This window comes from Poecilia mexicana, unplaced genomic scaffold (genome assembly GCF_051168715.1).
Source record: "Poecilia mexicana isolate PSO_F unplaced genomic scaffold, ASM5116871v1 scaffold_12, whole genome shotgun sequence".
Lineage (NCBI taxonomy): Eukaryota > Metazoa > Chordata > Actinopteri > Cyprinodontiformes > Poeciliidae > Poecilia > Poecilia mexicana.
In genome coordinates, this window is record NW_028263381.1 from 26,287,349 (window position 1) to 26,305,749 (window position 18,401).

Here is an 18,401-nt window from a genome sequence, read left to right on the forward strand (position 1 = left end):
ACGATTTTTAGACAAAATACAATCTATTTAATATTCACAGGCTGATAGAAAGTAAATCCAGACTAGTTTGGGTCTATCTGGACTAATATGAACACAAAGAGCGGCATGAGCTATGCTATGCTAACTGCAGATTCAAATTGTTTTACTCACCAAAGCGCAAAAGTTAGTCATCACTTTGTTAGTCCAACAAAACATTTTAGGGTAAAATATCACATAATTCTTTGCTAAGCTAACACAGGACACTCAGGTTTAGCTAACATGGTCCAAAAGTTAGCCTAGCATTAGTAAAGCTAGCATAATATAAACCAAACCACAGAGTTAGCAAAACCACAGCACTCAGGTTTGACAGATAAAATCCTAATTTATCTGTAGATATTATGTAACATAATTTGGAACAGAAATAATTGTTGTTTCAAACAATTTCAGCTAACATAGCACAAAAGCTAACAAGACGCAGCCAGAACAAAATGTTAAAATCTAGCACCATTCAGGTCAAAGTTAACTGCGGTTTGATAAATTTTTGGTAACAAGTTGTAACCATAACAACCATTACAGCATCAGACCAACACAACATTTTAGAGCGAGAGAACATTACAAAGATTTGCTAAGCTAACAAACAGCTCAGATTCAGCTAGCATGGCCCAAGACACTAGCAAAGCTAACGTGATATCGCCAAAGATGAAGGCCATAAGTCAGAATTAGAGCTAGAAAACAAAACTGTGACATAACAGAGCAAATTTAGCAGAAACTATATAAAATCAGAACATTAATTAAATTCATATTGAGAATATAACTAAAGCACTGTAAGATGAATTCATGTCCGGTTCAGAGCTAAAACCAACTTTTATGAAAACAGGCTCTGCAGAGAGAGAGCACACGTACAGAAATCATTCACCCCAACACACACAAACGGACGCCTTGTAATTCAATTAGCCAGCTTCCCATCTGACACAAAATGGCGGCTGTGGCGTAGCAGTGTGGGACATTTTGGGGATGAAGCCAAGAAAACCGCAGAGCGCCGAACACGAGCGAACGGCGCGTCAATCTGCGGAAACGTTTCCGACATTTCTTCATCATTTCTGCTGCTTCCTTCACCTGTTAAAGGACCAACATGAGTTTTCATGTTTCAGATGAATTTCAGGAGCTTTTTATGAGAAATGACTCAGAGAAGACAGAGCAGAAAACACAGCTGTCCGGCAGCGTGTGTGTGTGTGTGTGTGTGTGTGTGTGTGTGTGTGTGTGTGTGTGTGTGTGTGAAGCATGAGGTCATTCCTGGCTGAACTCTCTTCGGGGTTCTTCTGTATAAACACTAACACGGCCGCAGCTCTCACACCAAATCCAAGTTTGTCTGAAATCAGAAATCTGCTGAAAACATTTGATTTAAACCTGCTGAGGAATCAGCAGAACCCAGAGAACCGAATTCACATGTATGAGAGACACACTCAATAATTAATGTTAAATATGTGCAGTAATGTTTGTTCTGCAGGGAGCGGTTCCTGTCCGCTCCTCTCTTCCCGTGCCAAGGCCGGCTGCGGCGCTGCTAATTTGAGCTGCATGCTAACACGCAGACATGCGTCGTTTTCAGCACCACTTCACTCTCCGAGGTCAGGAAGGAACCCGCAGCGGACGGAGCGGTCCAGGAGAAAGCTGCTGGGTTTATTTTAGATTTGATTGGAAAAGGAGTCAAAATTAAAATGTGTTTGTATTTTTATTTGTCATGTTTTGAGTCAAAATTATTAATTCTAATGTTTTAAACTTGTAATGTTTTGGTTGATATAGTCACTAATATACATAATATAATTTTAGACTTTTAATTTGTCAAAATGAGCAGTTTCAGCTTTTTTAATTATAAGATTTTAATCAGAATTTTGATTTTAAAGTCATTTATAAAATATTAGAAATGTAAAAGTTAGTATTTCAGTTAGAATTTAATATTATCTGTAAGCATTTTACTTTTAAATTGTAATCATTATTTTATGATTAAATTATTTTATTTTTAACATTTTCATTAGAGAATTATATCAAATAATTACATTTAAATTTGAAGAATTTATCCTAAATTAATTGTATGAATTTTTACTTCTATACTGGAATTATTTTAATAAAATGAAATATGAAAATAAATATACTACTCATAAAAATACAGGGAACATTTCACTTTAATTTTGTGTGTGGCTCCAAATCCAGGCCTCCATTGGCTAATAAATTTGATTTCCATTGATGATTTTTGTGTGATTTTGTTGTCGGCACATTCAACTTTGTACAGAACAAAGTATCAATGAGAATATTTCATTCATTCAGATCTAGGATGTGTTATTTGAGTGTTCCCTTTATTTTTTAGAGCAGTGTATTTTATTTAATATTTTATTAAATGTTAAAAAAGGGTTAGAATTAAATGTTAATTAATTCATTATAAATTGTTTGTATTTTTACTTTTAGCCTGCAATTATTATTTTATTAAATCAATAAATTTATTGTTTTACATTATTTTATTTAAAATCATGCCATATTTTTGTCTTAGTATTTTTTTCCAAAGTCGTACAGTAATAAATGTAGCTGTTTCTGCCCATCGGTTTTATTTTAAAGCATTTCTCTGTGCAGCAGCATTAACCTGAGTGAAATCGTTCAGGCCATCGGGCAGAAATAACAGGATGCCAGACGATCCAGACAACAATAAGCTGCTCTAAATTCCTCTTCCTGTTTCTGCCCGCAGTGGAGGAACGGACCTCAGATCCACGCGGCTCTGCTGGGAGGAAAACCCAAACTGCAGCTCAGACTGGAAACGTCTCTTCAGACTCATCTGCTGTTCCAGGGGCGGCCTGCAGGGGGCAGTGTGGCTCACCGAACCGCAGCTCTGCCCCCGGTCCTGATCCGCCCACGGCCCACCGGGGACCGCCGGCTCTCCTACTGCGCCTTCTGCAAGACCCGGCTTAATTTAATTAACGCTGTCAACTTTAAACAAAACCACATCTGAGGCGCGGAGGGAGGGGGCGCCGGCCGCCGAGGCAGGAAGTAGCCGCTCAGAGACGGGCTGAGGACGAGGCTCTGGTCAGACGGAAACGTTTCCTCCAGGACAGAAAGGAAACAAAAAGAGTCCAGAGTTCACAACCTGCTGAGATTAAAACTCATTCATTTAATACAAAAAAACAACTAATTTTACTCAAGAACTATTAATGTTCAAACTGAGGCGCGTGGGCCGTTTGTGGCCCTCAGAGTCATTTTGTTCGGCCCCCAAATGCAACTCAAGCAAACTTTTCATTTTTAACCTCTTTACCCTGATTAAAGTAATAACTTTAATGTCTGAAAAATTATTTTACTCGCAACACAAAACATTAATTACGTCACAAAGGATTAGTTTTTTACAGCCAAACCTTTATAACAAGCAGACTTTTACTGAAAAACCGACTTTGCTCTTCCTGATTAAACTAATAAATAATAAACATAGTTAAGTGATTTAATAGAAATGGACTCAAATCTTTTTCTTATTAACAGAATAAATTTGTTCAATGAATGTGGAAACTGAATAAAATGCAGAAAATCAGACAAAAACCAACTGCTTGATTTTATTTTAATCTTTCATTGTTTACATTTATTTGGTCTGTAAGCACTTCTGATTCATTGCTTTTGGATAGAATGAGAAAAAGTTTAATATTGGGAAATAATAAGATAGAAAACAAATGAGAGAAAAATCACTTCAGTGTTTTTTTAAATGTAATTTAATTTATTTTCCTGATTTTGGACATAAAGTGCAGGAGGAATTTAATTTCTCTTTTTTTCATGTGGATTATATTTTTTGTTCTTTGTGTTTATAACTGATTAAAAATCAACAAAAATAAAGATAAATTGAATTTTCTGAATCATGTTTCTGTGCATGAACGTCACGTTTTATAGAAACCTGCAGTGATTCCACATTATTACTGTAGCAAAAAAGCAACACATGAATAAATGAAGGAACAGTTGGAGGCCACCTGATGCCGTTAATCAGTTGATCTGTTTTCTCTTTAATGGCTTCATTTTTACGGTTCATTTTCTCCGATATATTTATCTGGATTTCCTCCGTCGTTCAGGCGACATTAGCAAAGCTCAGAGGAAGAGCTGCAGACTTTATCAGCGCGGACAACAAATTAACCAAAACAATGATATCTAAAGGAAAAAAACAAAACAAAGAAACACTCTGCAACCTGCTAATGTTAGCAACTGATGCCTAATTTTCTTTTGATTACAAAGACGTCCCACGCTCTCCTCTCAAGTGACGTTTAATTGTTTCTCAAAGTAAATCATCAGCTCAGCAAACTAAATTTGAGAAACAACAATAACAAACTTGCAGCGCAGGGAGACGGGGAGAAAAAGAGAGACAGAAATGAATTAATTAAAAGAAAAAGAGCCATTTTGTCTGCGGTTGATGTGAAACAGAGATGAGAGAAAACAGACAAGAGTTTTCCCCTTAAATGGAGCATATGGGAGGGCAACACAACAATGAGGAAAACAACTTAAATAACACTTGTGTGTAATCATGCAAATGGAAAAGATGTGCAGAGAAAATGTCTGTTCCTATTCTCTTAATGCGCCTGAAAGCAGAGGGGGAGGGTTTCAGCACAAAGGAAACGTTACCTAACCCATAAAACAATAAGAACACGAGGCTGTAAAGTTCTGCAGCGCTCAGGATGTCAAATATCAGAGAAACCGAAAAATCACACGATTAATACGCTCCTGTCTGCAGCTACATCTGGTTCAAACCCATCAAATCTACAATAAATACCTACAAACCAAATATAATCATCCAAAATACGACTAAAGCTAAAATTTAGATGAAGAAATCAACACAATATGTCATTTTTTCTCATGTTAAAATAGAGGAACGGCGCCAAAGAGTCACTAAAACATGAGAAAGAGGCTGAAAGGAAACAGACCTAAAGCACAACAAACAACTTAAATCACCATTTAATCAGAATAAAGTCCAACATTTTATTTACTTCAGCTCCAACAACTGCTAACAGTTAGCACCGTTGATGCTAACAGTAACTCTACCACATCACTACCTGCAAGTAAACAATACACAACACAGTTCGTACAGTTAGTAGCTAACAGTTAGCATATTTAATAGCTAATGGCAACATATTAGATTGCTAACAGGGAATATGCTACTACTACTTTCAATTAGTATAGCTGGTAGCGAACAGTTAGCTTACTTGCTAGCTACAAACATTACTACAGGTAGTGATGTAGCTAAAAGTTACTGCATTAGATTGCCAACAGTGAATATAATGTATTGCTAGCATTTAGTTTGACTGGTAGCAAAAGGTAAGCATGCTAGGTAGCTTATGGTAACTATACTAAATTGCTAACAGTGAGTATATCATATTGCTAACAATAAGTTGCAATAGTAGATAGCAGTAGATATAATTACTTCCTAATTATAGATATACAGCCATGCTAACAATGAGTACAGTAGAATGCCAGATCTGTTGTCATAGCAACCTTCCAGACCTCCCAGGCATTCTGGTTCTGGTTCTGCTCTCCATCCCCAGAACCAGAACCCAACATGGAGAAGCATCATTCAGCTTCTATGTTCCACAAATCTGGAACAAACTTCTGGAAAACTGAAAAACAGCCGAAACACTGAGATCCGTTAAACCAAGACTAAAACCAGCTGGTTAGAGCTACATTTGATTAACATCATCTGGAACATCATGAACTGGTCTGTGGGTTTTAACCTGTCATCGTTTATTTTAACGATTTTCGCTTGTTTGTTGCTTTACTACAAGTAAAATTTTGGATCTTTTTGGCTTCCTTGGTGTTCCATAGACAAGTAGCAGGAATGTTAAAGTGGAGAACATGTCAAATTTAGCAACAGAGTGTGATATATAAACACTTAAAACCTCAAATTATTGCTAGCTTACACAGATCTACGCGGTGAGATTCACTGCAGACTGGAGGCAGAAACACAAAGACTCAGAAATGCAGCTTTTGAGCTGAATTTCCACTAATACCATGCTAATACAGCACTTAGCGTTAGCTTCCACTAATACCATGCTAATACAGCACTTAGCGTTAGCTTCCACTATATACCATGCTAATACAGCACTTAGCATTAGCTTCCACTATATACCATGCTAATACAGCACTTAGCGTTAGCTTCCACTATATACCATGCTAATACAGCACTTAGCGTTAGCTTCCACTATATACCATGCTAATACAGCACTTAGCATTAGCTTCCACTAAATACCAAGTTGCTATATCGCTGTAGCGCTAGCGTCAAATAACTATCGTTTTGATTTAGCGTTTCAGTGTTGGCAGAATCAATACTTATGATTAGAGTTAGCGTAGCTACATTTTTAGCTCATGACGCCCCCTGCTGGTGAATATTATGGAATAATATCAGATAAATACCAGATGTTTATTCTGTCCCTCCAGTATTTCATCAGTTTCATAAACAGACATAATCGGCATTTCAAAGTCGAGTTTTGATGAATTAACTCAACAGAAAGTCACAAAGTTTGTATATTTTCCAGAAACGACAGCAGCTGCTGGTTGTTTCTGGATGTTTGTGTTTTAGTGGTTTGGTGCTCAGAAAGTTAGCAGCTCTTCTTCTTCTTCTTCTTAAAAGAGAAATCGCAGAAAACAGAGCAGTGACTATGAAACCAGAACCGGTGGCTCCACAGAACCAACTAAAACCCTGCAAAGCTTCGGCTTCATTTTCTGCTCCCCTGCACAGCAAACCGGCGGGAAGCTGGGCGACGACGGCCCGGACCGATCCAGAACGCCGTCGACAACCAAACTGTTCGCTACCAGGAACGTCTAGTGGAGGAAGAGGAGGAAGAACCAGAACCAGGAAGAAAAGACGCAGCGTTTCTGCACATGCAGAGGCCACAGATCGTCCAGCAAACTGCAGTTTGCAGGTGGAAACAGCAGAAACGCTTCCTTCAGGATTTACTGACGGAGGAACCGACCTCTACAGATCACACTCATCTCCTCTTCCTTCCTCCCTCTCCTGCCTTCGCTCTTTCCTCCGCCGAAGGAAGGAAGGACAAAACGGACTCCCGCCGCCACGCTGCATATTCAGCCGTCGTTAACGAGTTTTTAACGAGCAAAAAGCTGAGCAGCGACCGAACCAACAGGCAGGAAAACTAACTTCAACACAAACGGTGAGATGTTAAAGAAATGGTTCAAATCTAAAACCAGGCAGCAGCAAACAAGGAGCCCAGATGCTGCAGCAGCATCGATGTTTAAACGCAAACAGAGACGCTCTGCGATCCGATTCAAAACGACTCAAACATAACGCTCCCGGAAATACAACTGGAAAAACAGTTAAAGAATCAGAACTGAGAAAAGATGGGTCAACTAAATATAAAACATTAACTAAATGTAAAAACTAAAATTAAATTAAAATAGCTTTAAATGTTGACGACTTCTGACTGTAAAACTAATTCAATAAGTGAAATAAACTTCTAAATAACTAAAAATGTAATAAATATAACAATCATTATTATTGGAAGCTATAAAAACTGTAAAATCTGTAAAAAAAATAAATAAAAGAACGTTAAAATACTTGAAAATTGTTGACTGTCAAAAACATTAAAACAATAAAATCTATAAAAAAAACTTTAACGAGAAGCGCGAAAAATACTGAGCGTAAAAATTAAAAATTGAAGTTAAACGATTAAAAAACGAAACTCTTCAAAAACTTTTAAAAGTTTTTAAAAAGCGTAAAATCTAAACACAAACAGACCAGTAAAAAATGTTAAACCGTTTAAATAAAAGTACATACAAAAAAATCTGTAAAAATATTTAAGCTTAAAAATTAGTCACTGCAAAAGTTGTAAAATAAAAACTACAAAAACTATCAATACTTTTCAATATTGGCCACAAAAATGAAGAAATTAACTAGAAATAATGTAAAGAGAAACTTCTTCAATAACTTTTAAAACTGTTTCAGAAAACTGTAAAAGTATAAAAGTTAGATGTAGAAACTAAAATATTTTACTTTAAAAGAAAAAATAATCTGTTTAACTTGTGAAACTTGAAATTGCAAAAAACTACAAATATACCCTAATAAAAAACTATAATGAAACATTTTCCAACAATAAACATTTGCGTTATTTATAAACAAACTGCAGGTCATAATTCAACAAAAACGCCTTAAAACCAGAGAATCATCATCACTTTGTCCATACGGAAGCCCAGCAGGGACAATACTTTAATCCCACAAATGAAAGAAAACATCAGCACTTTTTATTCACCAAAAACCAGCATCACTTACTGAGGACGGCAAGCCGGGAGGGACCTTCCGCACTTTTTTTGTGTGGACGTCTGCAAGAGAAAAAAACAACAAAGGGTGAGTTTAAGAGGCAATTCCACTTCCTGTCCACAGGAGCGCCGCTCAGGAGGACGCTTCAGAGGAAAAACAGGCAGGAAATAGAGAGAGCAGCTCAAAACAGGCAGGAAATAGAGAGAGCAGCTCAAAACAGGCAGGAAATAGAGAGAGCAAGAAAAACAGACAGGAAATAGAGAGAGCAAGACAGACAGGAAATAGAGAGAGCAAGAAAAACAGACAGGAAATAGAGAGAGCAAGAAAAACAGGCAGGAAATAGAAATAGAGAGAGCAAGAAAAACAGACAGGAAATAGAGAGAACAAGAAAAACAGACAGGAAATAGAGAGAGCAAGAAAAACAGGCAGGAAATAGAAATAGAGAGAGCAAGAAAAACAGGTAGAAAATACAGAGAGAGCAGCACAAAAAGAGGCCAGCTCCTGGAATATTTATATTAGAGTTCAATGTTTCTCTCAAGGAGACGCTCCTATTAATTCAGAAGGTGAGGCTGTGATGGGAAAATTAGCTGCATCCTCTACTAGAGTGTGTGTGTGTGTGTGTGTGTGTGTGTGTGTGTGTGTGTGTGTGTGTGTGTGTGTTGTCTGAGGCTGAAAGCCCCCAAGGTTTTCGTTGTGTCCTGTTTTAAAGCGATCGGACCAAACGCGGTTCGTCTCCGTTTCAGCCAGATGTTCGCTGCTCACCGATTGGCCGCAGAAATTTAAATCAGAGTCGAGGACAGCGAAATATTTTAACAATAACCAGGGTGAGACACTTCAACAAAAAATATGTTGTTTTATATTCAGCATTCAGTGGAAAAAAATAAAACACAATTTAAGCTGCAGCTTAACATGAAAACTATGCTTGTTTAATTAATGTGTAATTAAAATTTAATCAATTAAAAATGAACATTGACTACACTGTTAACAAAAAATTGAACTAAGCAAAAATTTAAGATTTTATGTAGATATCATATAAAATAGTTTTAAGTTAATAATAAATAAAAAATAAACATTCTAACGATTTAAACGCTGATTGTTAAATAAAGCAAAACAAAACAGTTTTTATAATAAAACTAGATAATATTTATTTTATAATAATGTGAGTCCTATTTTATGTTTTTTTTTTATAAATTGCTGATTTTTTAACATAATTTTAAGATTTTGGACTGAAAATCTTTATTTTATGCCTCCTTTGATTAATTTTCAACCTGTTGGATTCAAGTTAATGTGCCTTTAAGACAAAATTTAGAATAAAAAAATAAAATAAAAAAATGTCATTAATCAGAAACCTCACGTCCCACATAGGGGCTGAGAACCTCATGTTGAAAACCTCTGTCATGTTTCAAAGAAAAATAACATAAAAAATGTTTTTGATGTAGAAAAAGTTTTGAAGGTACTGGAGCCTCCGTTGTTGCTCACCCATGGCGTCCATGTGCAGCGCTCTCCTACGCGGGTTGGACCCGTAGTGCTGGTAGTACTGACCCGATGGCTTGGTGGGCGACGCCGCGCTGGGGCTGCCCATCGCCAGCTCGCCGCCCAGCACCGCCTGGAGGGGGCAGGAGAGGCGGGCGGGGCGTTAAACCGACCGAAAACACAACAGAACCACAGGAACAGACTCATTAGCACCATTATGCTAATTATGTTAGCATTATTTTGCACTACATAACTTAAAATTAGCTAAATAATTATAAATAATAAAAGAAAAAACTGCTCAAAATTAAATACATTTCAGATCTGCAAGTCAAACTCTTCACTAAACTTCTACACCAACAAACTAAAACTAGGAATCTCATATTCAAGGATTTTCAGCCTGGAAAACGACAGTTTGCCTGTTAACAACATACTTTGCATTCAAATTTTTGGCACTCTTGGTATTCCATGCTCAAGCACAATGAGTCAGATGTGTTTATTATCAGATATAAACGTTCAACAGAACAAATGATTGTTGGTTTACATGGAAATATGAGCTCACATCAGTTTCTCTGCTCATTCAGATCGGTGCTACAAACAACGTCTCAGGTTCTGATTCAGTATTTTCTTCTGAAGAACAAACAAAAACATTCTGCATCCGTCTAGTTTTGACTTATTTATCTAAAACACAACAAAACAAAAACTAGAACTGGAAGGTTGAATTTATCATTATAAACATTGAAATCACAACTATATCCAAACATCCCTCCATATTTTTCAGATAAATGTCTCTTAGCATCACTTGGACCACTGTGAGAATCATTTCAAGGTCTTTAAATGGCCCCCACGCCACATTTTGGACACCATTCTTAAAGTTTGGATGTTCTTCCAGACTTAGGCAAAACTAATTTTTCATCAAACCACCACAAAGTCATGCTGTATCCCATTAATGCCTGTTGATGCATATTTTACACAGAGTAATAATTTCACTGGAAGCTCTTCGTCACCATCTAGTGGTCAGAGATATAACTAGCTCATTTGGACACTTAATATCCACTTTTAGGCTTTTTGTGCAATCATTGTTGGCAGTAAAAAGTAAATTTTTTTAATACAATAGATTTAAACAGTAAAGAGTTAAAACTGTGCAACAACGGACCCACAGTATGATGCTACCACCACCTTGTATAGCAGTTGCAACACTGTTTTGCCTCTCCATACATCTACTTTATGTTTTTATGATGTGAAGCATTTAGAACTGCCTTGATGAAATAATCTGATTTATTAATAAAATTGATTGATTGATTGATTGATTGATTGATTGATTGATTGATTGATTGATTGATTGATTGATTGATTGATTGATTGATTGATTGATCTGTGTCCTAGATTTACTGCTGGGTCTTCAGGGTCAAACCAAAATATCTGGACAGAAAAATGTTTTCACTGACTTGGAACTAATTTTCAAATTAAATGACAAATGGGTTTGCTATACATTCCAGGATATGCAAATAGCTTTTAAAACTAAACATTTACAACGTGTATCAACATAAATAATACCATCAGATACCAGGATCAGGACTGTGAAATTTTAGTTTTGATTATTTAATAACATAAAAATAATTTTTTTGTATGTTTCTGGTAAGCCTGTAAACCTGATGCACCAACTACAGCCGCTAGCAACGGAAACGTCTTCTCTGGTCCACTGGATTTTAATTTCTGCTTCAAAATCGATCCAACTGGAGGCTAGAAAAGACTATTGTTCTGTTCAAGTAGTGCTAAAAGAAGTTAGCCTATCAGTGAAGCTGCGATAGCTTAAATTAGCATCTGAAAGGTAAGCAGGTAGTAGCTAACGCTAACGTCAGCGTCCACATTTCTAAAGAAGCTCCATGAATGATCAGGACTTCCTGGAACTTTATTCAATGATTTATTAATTTTTATGAGTCCTTATTTTGTAAATAAACTGCAAAAACACAAAATCTGACCAGATATTTTTATTTTAGTTTATAATGCAAATATCTTAATACACTTAAAATAAGAAAAAAAAACAACTAAATTTCAGAAGAAAATTTCTTCTCAAGAAGAAATTTGAGCTTGTTTTCAGTAAATAATTTCTTTAAAATGATGTAAAAAGTAATAGTTCTACTGGCAAAATCTAAAAAAAGTGTTATTTCAAATGTACTAACAAAAAGTACTTGATAAGATTTTCAGTATATTTTTCAATTAATTTTAATTAATTAATTACAGACTTTGAAATAAACTGGACTAAATATTTTAATTGAGTAAAAACTTACTGCAGGTTAAATCTCCATTCTAGCTCCGTACTCCTGGTATAATTCCAGGTTTGCGTGTGAATATCTGGACCGGAAACAAACCCAAATAAACCCAGAAACGTTGCAGATCTGAGTTTTTCAGGCCGATCCTACCTGGAACCAGCAGAACCATGACGTTCACCTCCCGACTCAACCCGACCCGACTCTGAGCCACGGCTCTGTTTACGCCTCACAGCTCTCTCTCTCTCTCTCTCTCACACACACACACACACACACACACACACACACACATTGTCCCGCTAATTAAGTTCAGAGATTTCTGCAGCAACAAGTGGCATCTGGGCCGATTCAGGCAGAGAGAGGGGTTCCTTTTTTTATTCAAAGTGGCGCAGAAAGTTTGTTGGAGGTGAAGAAGAAGCCGCCTCTCCCTCTGCCCGTAAATAGACTCCTCTGACATGTTTTTTTCCCAGCTCCTCGTTAAGTAATTAGCGTGTGGTGTGTTTTAGGCGGAGGAGTGTGTTTAGACTCCGGGCGCGGAGGAGGGAGGGTGTTTTCTCTTTCTCTCTCCTCCTGATCTGAATTCTCATCAGCGAACCTGCTCCGTCTGAAAACAAAAAAGTTAGCGCAGACTTTTCTCATGCTAAGCAGGGCCTAAGTAGGCCAATTACAGGGCCGCCCTCAGCCCCGGGGCCCTAAAACAAAAGGGCCCTTGTCTTAAATAAAGTCAGCCAGACACAAAGGCGCACAGTCAGGCAGTGTTCCCGCCGCGCCGGTGGGGCTCGGTGCGCGCCCGCCATCGGGGCTAAAAGGAGGTTCCCACTAAAACAAAAAGGGTCTCAGTGATTGTGCTCGCCTTTCATTCTTTTCTCCTGCAGAAAAACCCGAGCGTCAAGCCAGGTCTCCACGGCAACTAGACGAGGTCGCCGCGGCAGGAGTACGCCGTCTGGCCCGAATGCATCTCGTTACCTGGACTGTTTGCTTCTCGGCGAATTACGTAAACGTCGCAGTAGCAGTTTGAAAACGCGCCGTCCGTACGGGTAAGCACGGTGGAGGCTGCATCATGATGTGGGGAAGCTGAGTCCAGAACAATTCTGGTGGAAAATCAGTGAGACAGAGGCCGTTATCGGTGTTTATAGGCCTTAAAACGAGAAAGACAGGAAGGACACTGCAAAAACACTCCATCTTACAAAGTGCATTTTCTGTCTATTTTCTTGAAATGGAACAAAATTAACTTAGAAGTAGCTTATCAGCAAGATAAAGGAGCTTTTTTACATCAATAATGCCTTTATGTTGTATTATAAGATACATTTTTATATTTTTTGTCAATTTTAAGAAATTATTGGTTTGATACAAGCCCATATAACTTTGCTGAAAACTTACTTGTAAGTTATTTTTGTCTTTTTTCAAATGTACTACAAATATTTGTGCTAGAAAAATCCTAGGAAAAAAATGTCTGTCCTACCATCACAAACATAAACGTGGAGTTCTGCTAGAGGCTAATGAAGCGTTCACTGGAACATTTCAGAGTCTGGATTCATCCACATGGAAATGTTTCTTTTTATAAAAACAGGAGGAAACAGCGGATAAGGTCGGGTTGAAATGCTGAAATTGGTTCTCGTTCGTTAGCGTCCTGTAATTTCTTTAGATAACTTTAGAAGCTTAGCATTAGATTCAGTTATGTATTTTGTTTTCAGAAGGTTAGCATTAGCTACTGTTGATTTTTAAATACATGTAACAGTGTAGCATCAGCTTCAGTTACGTATTTCATGTTTAATGTTAGTTTCTGTGAATTTGTTATGTGTTTAGCAGTTTAGAAAACTAACTTTTTGGTTAGCTGTGCTCACCGCTGACAAGTACTGCTGGTTTTAGTACAAACATATCCTCCATTTCAACAATGGCGGCCATTTTGAAAAGTGTCCAACAGCAAAAGGAAACAAGATCAAGAAAAATTTATGATTTTAAGGTTGAAAATATGTAAGCACAGTCATCTAACTGGTGAAGTTAGATCTTTTTTTCATGAAAATGAAATTTTGAATATTTTTGTTGCGCATCAATGCTAATGTATTTGTGTTAATGTTCGCTAACAATTGTAACTTTAAGGTGCTACTTTTGTATGTTACAGTTTTACAGTGTCCAGTTCAGTGAATATCAGGACAACAAGACGCTCCCGGTGTTCACTGGAGAGACTGTTAGCTAAGCTAGCGCTACGCACTGTGGGCAGAATAACAGTATTTCTCCATTTTGCACATTTTTTCAAAGTTTTTCTGAACTAAAATCCTTTATTGACCAGAAAACCTCCACAGCATCTTCGTCTCGGCTGGTTTTCTCCGTGCAGCAGCAGCAGCCTCCGGGTCCGACTCCCTCAGGAGTGTGTGTGTGCATGTGTGTGTGTGTGTGTGTGTGTGTGTGTGTGTGTGTGTGTGTGTGTGTGTGTGTGTGTGTGTGTGTGTGTGCGTGCGTGTGTCAGCTGGCGTACAGGTGCGCCGCTGCCTCGCCAGCACTTCCTGGTAATTAATGACTCCTTCCTGCCTCCTGCCTCCCTCCTTCCTCGCGTCTCTCACGCTGGAAATTGATGACACGTGAGCGCCGCGCGAGGGCGGAGGAGGCGGTCGCCGCGGTAACGCTGCTTGTGTCGGACTCAGGCAGCCATCCATCATGGAGGACGGCTTCGTTCGTATCTGCATGCGTTTATTTTTGTGCGTCACGCGATCCGATGGCGTGTCGGTCCGATTGGTTGTGTACACGGCGGCGCGTCTCTGCCGTGCGCCTCCACCTCGCTCTCTGGTGATCCGTCTTGGTTATTATGGTCTGTATGAGCAGCTGGGACCCAGTCGGCAACGGCAACGGGTTTCAGTGGCAACGGAACGACGGATGGGAAGCTCAACAAGCTGAGGCGGGTTTATCAAGATGTCCAGTTATTTGTTACTAGGAGATTGGATTTGATTGGTTCTGGCTGAGGCTGGTTGGCCAATCAGAGAGCTCAGACCCGACAGGATCACTTCCTGTTGGTCCAGAAGGACGGATACAAACAGTTCAACCAAAATCAATAATCAGTAATGAACAGAGCAGCAACACTTCTTTATCTTAGCATCAAGTAAACATCCAACCGTACATCCAACGATTCATCCATCCATCCATCCATCCATGACTGGAGCTGAGAAGGAAACCTGAACAGAAAAACCCGTTTCAACTGGATCTGGGTTCAGTTCTGGTCAATCATGTCCAACAATATCTGAAAGTTTTACTCTGTTTCCCCATTAAACCGTCGTAGATTCATCCCATAACGTAAACAACCAACCCAAAAACGAAGCAAACGTTCAGAGCAGGACTGACTCCAGCAAGACGTTTCCTCCGTCTTCCATCGGCTTAACAGCCAATCACACACAGCGAGCAGTTCAAAGCATTTCTCCTTAATTAGCGCTCAACGCTTGGCTTGATAAATAAATAGTGATCATTTAAGAACACTTAGAGAGGAATCAGACAGCACATTACACCTCGCAGTATCTGGCAGCATCCTAAATGCAATTAAAAGGATGGAAAGCATGAGGTGGGGGAATTCAAGATGAAGGGAGGAGGAAATATTAAGGACAGGAGGGAGAAAACAATTAGCCGAGTGTTTGGTGAGACGGAAAGGTAAAAAACAGAAGGATACAAACCATGATGAATGACAGGAGAGAAAGGAAACCAAAATAACACAGAATCATGAAAAAGGAGCTAAAGAGGCGTAGAAAAACAAATATATATAAAAAACAGAAATCAGAAGAAGCCAAGCAGATCAAGAGATAAATGGATAAATGATAACAGTTTGTTAGCAATTCAGTGTTAGCTTGCAAACATCTTTTTTAAACTTTTAAGTGTATAGCATTAGCTTCCGGTAATTTCTTAATACGTTTAACGGTTTAGTGTTAGCTTCAGCTATTTATTTTATGTTTTTAGTAGAGTCGCTTCCAAAAATGTTTAATGCGTTTAGCAGTTTGGTGTTAGCTTCTGTTTTTATGCGTTTAGCAGTTTGGTGTTAGCTTCTGTTTTTATGCGTTTAGCAGTTTGGTGTTAGCTTCTGTTTTTATGCATTTAGCAGTTTGGTGTTAGCTTCTGTTTTTATGCGTTTAGCAGTTTGGTGTTAGCTTCTGTTTTTATGCGTTTAGCAGTTTGGTGTTAGCTTCTGTTTTTATGCGTTTAGCAGTTTGGTGTTAGCTTCTGTTTTTATGCGTTTAGCAGTTTGGTGTTAGCTTCTGTTTTTATGCGTTTAGCAGTTTGGTGTTAGCTTCTGTTTTTATGCGTTTAGCAGTTTGGTGTTAGCTTCTGTTTTTATGCGTTTAGCAGTTTGGTGTTAGCTTCTGTTTTTATGCGTTTAGCAGTTTGGTGTTAGCTTCTGTTTTTATGCGTTTAGCAGTTTGGTGTTAGCTTCTGTTTTTATGCGTTTAGCAGTTTGGTGTTAGCTTCAGCTGAGTATTTTATGTTTTTAGTGGTTTGGAATTAACTTCTTTTAATTTTTCTTATATTTTTAACAGTTTAGTGTTATTTTTTAAATAAATTTTGCAATTTAGCATTAGCTTAAGCTAAGTAATTTTTGATTTCAGTAAACTGGCTTTAGCTTCTGTTTTAAATAATTGTAGCTGTTTAGCATTAGCTTCAGTTAAGTATTTTATGTTTTTTCATGTGTGGTTCAGCATTAGGAATTTAGGGGTGAAATGCACAACGCACTTCAGAGTTTTCATAAAAATATTTTTTTTCTTCTCGACTTTAATAAATACGTTTAAAGTGAGGAAAAAGTTGAAAGGGTGTGAATACTTTTTGAAGATAACTGAGTCAGACGTCGTCCTTTAATAAACATAATTTTAGAAAAATCCCGGGTCGTCCCTTAATCTGTCACAGATAAGAATCCGGAGGAAGAGGAAAATATCCGCTGACTCTTCGTCGTCTGATGGAGGCTGGATGTGAGGAGTGTGTGCGATCTGCGGTGTGTGTGTCAGCTCTGCAGTGTGGATGTGACAGCTCAGCTCTGTTCGGTGTCTGTTACCAGCTGTTGGCGCGCGGTGTGTGTGTAACGTGTGACAGCGCAGCGTTTGATGTTCGACACATCAGAGAGAAGAGAGGGTTAAGGCGGCTGACAGAGGAGCTCCCCGCGTCGCCTCGTGATGCCTGACAGAAACTTCTGGAACAAACCCAGCCGCCTCGCGCACAAAGCAACCAGATCGCTGACCTTAAACCAGAACTTCACCACATACTGGCCTAAACAAAACCTGTCTGACAGCAGGAAGCAGACCAGAGACCTCAAAAAGCAACGCATCGCATCCCGATCTAAAAAAATTCAATAAATATCGATTTGATTGGTGACATAAATCACAATATTTGTTACAGTTTCATCTGACTTCTTTTAAATTGTCATGTTTCCATCAAGCAAAAGTATTTTCGTAAGTCCAATTTGCATAATTTCAGTGGAAAAGCAGCTAGTGTCAAATCAACCGAACCCTTTGAGCCACCTGTTCCCCTCCTGGCCTGTGGGGGCGCTGCACCAAGAACCACTGAAGGAAACGACACAAAAACCTCTGAAGACACTGAGAGCAACTTCCTTCTTCACCAGATGGAAACAAGATGGAGGCGTCAGATTTTAGCGGTTGGAGGATTTCTCTTTAGCCTACGAGTCATTTCTCCTGGTAGCGCTAGGCTAACGCTAGAGTTTTGGTTGTATTTACCCAGAATGCCTTGCGCTATAGTCCTCTTTCTGCGTTTTTAGAGGTCTACAGTCTGCTTGAATTTCACATATGCATTCAAACCAAACCAGGGTTCACTTGAACCGAACCCAGACCGTGGTTTGGAAGACCAGAGGTCAGAGGTCAGAGGTTGATTAGCATTCACATCAACAGAACCGGACTTTCTAGGCAGACGGACTGGAGTTGGATTAAACCTCCATCTGGGTTCGGTTGAAGTGAACTCTGGTTTGGTTTGAATGCATTTGTAAACACCAAGCGGACCGGAGACTGCTGCAAAAGCAGGAAGTGGACTACAGCACAGGGCATTCTGGGTAAATACAACCAAAACAAATGTGTTAGCCTAGAGCTAGCAGGAAAAATGGCTCGACAAACCCTCCAATTGATAAAATCTGACGCCTCCATCTTGTTTCCATCTGGTGAAGCAGGAAGTTGCTCTCAGTGTCTTGAGAGGTTTTTGTGTCGTTTCCTAAAGTGGTTCATGGTGCAGTGCCCCCACAGGCCAGGAGGGGAACAGGTTGGTTTGACTCAGAACCACAGCAGCTGGAGATGCATTTTTATCCCAAATCAAACCGATTCTTCCAGACCATCAGGTAGGGAAACCCTCACTGAGTGGATCAGGATATTTTCTGTAGACCAAACTTTTCCAAACCGACTCCATCTGTCTAGCAGATGAAGCCTGAACCGAACTCAGCTCTT

At 38.7% G+C, this 18,401-nt stretch overlaps 1 protein-coding gene across 5 annotated transcripts in view; it reads right to left on the reverse strand.

The window, feature by feature from the left end:
* tcf4 (transcription factor 4) overlaps positions 1-18,401 on the reverse strand; it is a 181,018-nt gene that overhangs the window by 72,684 nt on the left and 89,933 nt on the right. For all 5 annotated transcript variants that reach the window (XM_088011215.1, XM_088011217.1, XM_088011216.1 and 2 more), the window contains 2 exons: positions 9,731-9,857; positions 8,264-8,313 (listed from right to left, as the gene is read on the reverse strand). In XM_088011215.1, coding sequence (XP_087867341.1) covers positions 8,264-8,313; positions 9,731-9,857 — 177 coding nt within the window. The remainder of the gene's footprint in view (positions 1-8,263; positions 8,314-9,730; positions 9,858-18,401) is intronic.